Here is a 5,521-nt window from a genome sequence, read left to right on the forward strand (position 1 = left end):
GTGGCTGAATGAATTCAGAGCCATCAGCGGACACAAGGATGTGCTGGAGCGGTTCTCCTGAACCTGAACTGGAAGATGTGAACAAACATTGGGCATGCGTGGAACTGCTCTGGGGTTGGAAGTCTGTGATTGGACCTTGGAGTGTCCATCCTAAGCGGGTTTTGACTGCTGCAGGAGATCCAAATGGTCCATGTCTAACTGGTGCAATAGGCGTAATAAGGTGGGTATGATCAGAGCCTATGAGCAGTAGTGGAGCTGCTTTGTTAACAACGGTTAATGGGATACCTTGAAGATGCTTGTATCTCCGTTGAAGAGAGGATACGGGGTAGGTGTGGTCTGAAAGTGCTAAGTGACTTGTAGCGAAGGCATTATTAATTGTGTACGTTTTCTCTGGATGTGCGATGGGAGAAATCTGGAAACTTACACAAGAACCTTGAATGGTTTCAACTTCTTGATGGACAGTTCTGAGTGATAGTTTTTCAGCTTCCCCAGTTAGGTGGAGATGATTAGCTGCAGATGTCAGAAGCATGGTACGTTGGGAACCATCATCAAGAATTGCATATGTTTCTAGGGTTCTTTTGCCATTACACAGGAGCACTTTTACAACCTTTAATAGTACACTAGGACAATTGCTAGGTCTATCAAAGTACAGTGTCCTCACTACAGGATTAGTTCCAGTTCTAGGTCTCTGATTCACCTCACATAGGATCTGTAGATGTAGAGGTGGCACATGCTTTCCTCAGATCACACTTCGCAGCCTGATGAGTTCTAGCACAATGCCAACACCGTTTGTTTCTCTTTATCCAGTTTGTTTTCTCATCCTTTGTCTTGTTAATGAACTCAGGGCACTTGCTAATGTGGTGTTCAGGTGAGCAGCAATATGCACATCTTGCCTTAGTCATTATGATGGATTGCGCTGCCTGTACAGGATCGAATGCATTTGTCCCATGTAATATTGTTTTGAGTGGAGAGGTGTACTTATGGGCAGGTCGTGGCTGGTTAAAGGATGAAACAGGACTGTCCTTTCTTGGTTGACACTTGCATTCCATTTGCAACCAGGATGAGAACAAAGGTAAGTCATACATCATATCTCCTTGTTCCCTGTAAACGTGCCGTTTGAAGCGACTGGAATGCTCTGCGGGCAACTTTTCAAGTAGGCGATCGACATGGGAGCCACAATTTAGTTCTGTCTGTCCTTGATCACCCATAGTGCTAAGCAAACCAACTAAAGCTTGCACACGAAGAGCAAAGTTATCCAGAGTCCGACCATCACCTGCCCTGATAGGAGGAAGCTCCAGTATATTCCGTAGCTCTTTCAATGCTAGCTGTCTTGGTTGCCCATAACGCTCATCAAGAGCTTTGATGGCTTGAGTGTATGGGTCAGGAGCATAGGAAAAGGAAATAGCTAACCGTTTAGCTTGGTCTACTTTCAGATGATCAAGAAGGACATGATATTTAAAATGCTCCGTCTCATGAGGGTCAAGCAGGTTAGTAAGGGCCATTCGTAACAGCCTATACTGGATTTCATCTTCTCTGGTAAGGTCTGGGAAAGAAGGACCCTCAAGCTTATACACATGTGTTCTAGTGCTAACAGGGTGACTAGAACTAGCAGTAATGGGTACCGAAGGTTTTTGTGCATGCAAACCATCAGATGTAGCTGGTTGCTGCTTTACAGGAGGGTGCTGCCTTGGTTCTGGAATGCAAACGGGAGGTTGAGCGGGGGTCTTCATCTAGAGGAACAGCAGGTTGAACACATGAAATCTGGTGGGGACCTTGCAGTGGTGTGGCCAGGAAATTAAAAAGAGTCTCATCTGGTGTAGGAAAAACTGGTCTAGGCAAACCACTTGAAGGAACTGCAGCATCTAATATTGTTGAATTAGGGAAAGGAGGGCTAGCAGCCAGAACTGCACCAGAGTGATGGCTAACATGGGGGGGCTGAGAGGGTGATTGACATGTTGCTGGATCAATCACTGGGAACTGCTCATGTTGCTGATGTGTTTGGGGAATGGCTTGCAAACCGCAAACAGAGGATTTGCTTTCATCAGATGAGACAGTGTGAATTGAAGATCTGGAGGAACTGCGAGAATGGGGAGGAGATAACTGAATCATGAGTTGCCTAATCTCCCTCATTGTCATCAGGAGTTCCCTCATCACCTCATCTTGATTGGTGGGTAAAGGAGCAGGGGATGTCTCTGGTTGACTTCCTGACTCCTCGTCAGGATCCTGCAGCCGATGTGTGTCTGTGTCACTATGCTGGCATTCTGTTTGACTCTCTGTATCACATCTAGGACTTCTACTTCCAGGATACTGAACGTCATACTGCTGCAGGTGGGCAGCAGGTCGCCTTTCACGACCGGAACGTCTCAAATCTTCAGTCAATGGCTGCTGTGTATCCATGATGCTAACGGTACTCCAGCTCGGAGGACCATGTTTTGGAGAAAGGAAGGTTCAGGGTTTAAGTAGTCATCATCATGGGCTCATCCGATTAGAATGAGAATAAGCAGTCATCAATCATTTGCAGGTTTTGTCGTTTTATTGAATAACGGGTAAAGGAAAGAAAGACACACATGGACTGCTATCTCTCAGCTGCCGCCCCATGTGGGAGTGAAGAAAGAGTGAGGGATAGGTGAGTGCAGTCCTTATATAACGAGTGACAGGTGAGTGCAATTAAGGCCAAGCACCACACCCAATCAAAGGTGAGGAAAAGAAACAAGGTGCATCTGGTGAAGTGAATGTGCTGAAAGGTGAGCCTTTACAACATTAGTTTTGTCTGCAGTAACTCAAAAGCACACTCTGTTGGGCACTAACTTGGCCATTGAACAATATCCATCCCATATCTTTGCCTCGAGAAACTCTTAGGTTGCTTTTGCAGTATGCTTTGGGTCATTATCTATTTGCAATGTGAAGCATCATCCAATGCAACATTTGTCTGAATCTGAGCAGAAACCTGTACACATCCACAGAATTCATCCTCCTGCTTCTATCAGCAGTCACACGAACACTGAACACCAGCAGCAATTACCGTACATTGCCTCCACGGCGTTTGAGAAATAATGTCTCTCTCCTTCGCTATACTTTTCTCTTCCCATTAATTCTGATCCAACTTCATCTTGGCTTCTTTTGTTGAAGATGAAATGCACAATGGCTCTTCAGCATGTCATTGGTGGCAACCTAAAGTTGTGAGGTCAATGTGTAGTAACTGCTCCAATACAGTTCTCTTCATCTTGTTCATCAATACTGTTGAAAGCATTTAGTTGATCCAAAATGCTGCCACGAGAGTACTGACAGGGAGAAGAAAGAGAGAGCATATTTCTCCTATACCGGCTTCTCTTCATTGGCTCCCTGTTAAATCCATAATCTAAATTAAAACCCTTCCCATCACATAAAAGGCTTCGTATAATCAGGCCCCATCTTATTTTAATGACCTTATAGTGCTGTATCACCACAGCAGAGCACTTTGCTCTCAGACTGCAGGCTTACTTGTGGTTCCTAGAGTATTAACAGTAGAATGGGAGGCAGAACCTTCAGCTTCCAGGCCCCTCGCTCTCAACTCTTTTCACTCTCCATGTGTTTACACACCTCTCCGCATTTAATTATGAGTTATTATTAATCTCTGGCTGTCTTCCACAGCGTGTCTTCCTCTCTTCACCCCCAAGCGGTTGCATCACGAGGCTGCCCCTTCCTGAGCCTGGCTCTGCCAGTGGTTTCTTCCTGTTAAAAGGAAGTTTTTCCTTCCCACTTTTGCCAAAGCGTTTGCTCACAGGGCGTTGTCTGATTGTTAGTGTTTCCCTGTATTATTGTAGGGTTTTTACCTCACAATATAAAGCGCCTTGAGGTAACGGTTGTTGTGATTTGATACTTTATAAATAAAATCGAATTGAATACTGCTGAGTGAGTGCATACATCGGTGTAACTTTGTGCTGAACATTGAGGGAGTCAAGATCTCTGTCTAAATAAATAAATAAATCTGGGTAAATTCCCAGATGATTAAACATGCAACTATTTTGCTGGTAATAACTGAAATGAATAAAGAAAATCAACAGCCTATTTATGCAAGATAATTCCTAATTTTATCGGGGGGTTATATTGGTTAGGTCTGATTATTGGGGGGGTCATAACCCCCCTGGAAATTAGTGGCTTTTCTGCAGTTCCCTCATTTTCATGTCACCTACAGATCCTTGCTGTATTTGTCAGACACTGGAGTCAGCTGTAAAGATAGTACAGTGAATATTATTGCCCTGAAATGTAGTTAAATAAACACAAAAGACAGAAAGTACAACTACCACAAACTATAAATTATATTTTGATGAAGCACTATATTTTACTGGTTAAAAATCAGCGCTGTGGATAGGCATCCAGAAGTCTGAGATACTCACACTGGAGTAAAAAAAACTGTTTTACTGTTAAATTTTTAAATTTGCGGATATTGTAGCACATCCCATCACAAACAAACAAACAAAAACTGAATAGTTGCTACACGTGTAACAATTTAACCACTGTTGAAAGCGCTTTTGTTCTGACAAATCTGTTCGTCAATGCGCCACTAGAGGGAGCTGATTATACCAAACAAAAGAGACGCTAACAGAGGCCTGTGGAGTATTTACTGTTGCACAGCTGAACGGTTATGGCAAAATAACCTTCTATTGTATTTATAAGCATGCAAGGATTTTGACCCTTTGGTGTTGTGCAGCTCTGTGTCCACCCAATAAAAATCAAACTGACAATACTAACGCCACAACTAATTTAAGATAACCAATTTAAGTTAAATAGATACTGTGAACCGAATGTATATAGTCAGACACAGCGCAAGAGCTGCCTGTAGATGCAGAATTATACAACCAAGTTACAAATGCTGGCTTTTACATGAGTCCGTGAACGCAGAATCAGCTACAGTGTGGTGGTGGGACGGGCTTGAAGCGGAAGGTCAACACAATCATGGCGTGGAGAGGATACGCGATAAAATGGGCCAAAACAGAGTTCGTGAGATCCCAGAACACCACTCCACGAAGCTCCAGGTGAGCAAACACAAGGTCGCTGTGTCTGCACAGGCGTAACACTGACAGGATGTGTGTGTTTACTTCTCCACCAGCCGCAGCCCGTGCTTACCTAACTGTTCCGACTGTCATTGCAGGGAGATCCACAAAGCTGAAGACAGCTTCATGTTTCATCCGTAACCTGCGATATCGAAGCGTAAAACGAGTTACTGTAGTCTTTCTGTTTTTCAGTAAATGAATTGAGTGCCTTAAACAGCATGTCGTGCTTTTATTATTGATACTGATACTAACAATAAGTAGTTATGGAGCCACTGTGAGGCATGCTACCCGTGTAGATTCATACATTGTGGGTGCTTGAATTGTTCTCAGTATTATTAGCTTTTATTACGGATGCATTCATTTTTTTTGTAACTCTACAACCAGCAGTAGCTGTAATTTTACAACAACAACAAAAAAGGAAAATTCGTTTTCAAAGCAGTACTTTACTGGTGTCAAGCCAGCCTCCAATTCGAGACTTGCAGTCAAGC

The 5,521-nt window shown here is 43.5% G+C and overlaps 1 protein-coding gene across 1 annotated transcript in view; it reads left to right on the top strand.

Moving 5' to 3' along the window:
• The first annotated feature begins 4,858 nt into the window (after positions 1–4,858).
• Positions 4,859–5,521, top strand: part of parla (presenilin associated, rhomboid-like a) — a 12,328-nt gene continuing 11,665 nt past the window's right edge. The window contains exon 1 of the mRNA XM_005721282.1: positions 4,859–5,015. Coding sequence (XP_005721339.1) covers positions 4,936–5,015 — 80 coding nt within the window. The 5' untranslated portion in view covers positions 4,859–4,935. The remainder of the gene's footprint in view (positions 5,016–5,521) is intronic.

The sequence above is a fragment of the Pundamilia nyererei genome, unplaced genomic scaffold (genome assembly GCF_000239375.1).
Source record: "Pundamilia nyererei isolate P.nyererei 1_Seehausen unplaced genomic scaffold, PunNye1.0 scaffold00004, whole genome shotgun sequence".
NCBI classification, from domain to species: Eukaryota; Metazoa; Chordata; class Actinopteri; order Cichliformes; family Cichlidae; genus Pundamilia; species Pundamilia nyererei.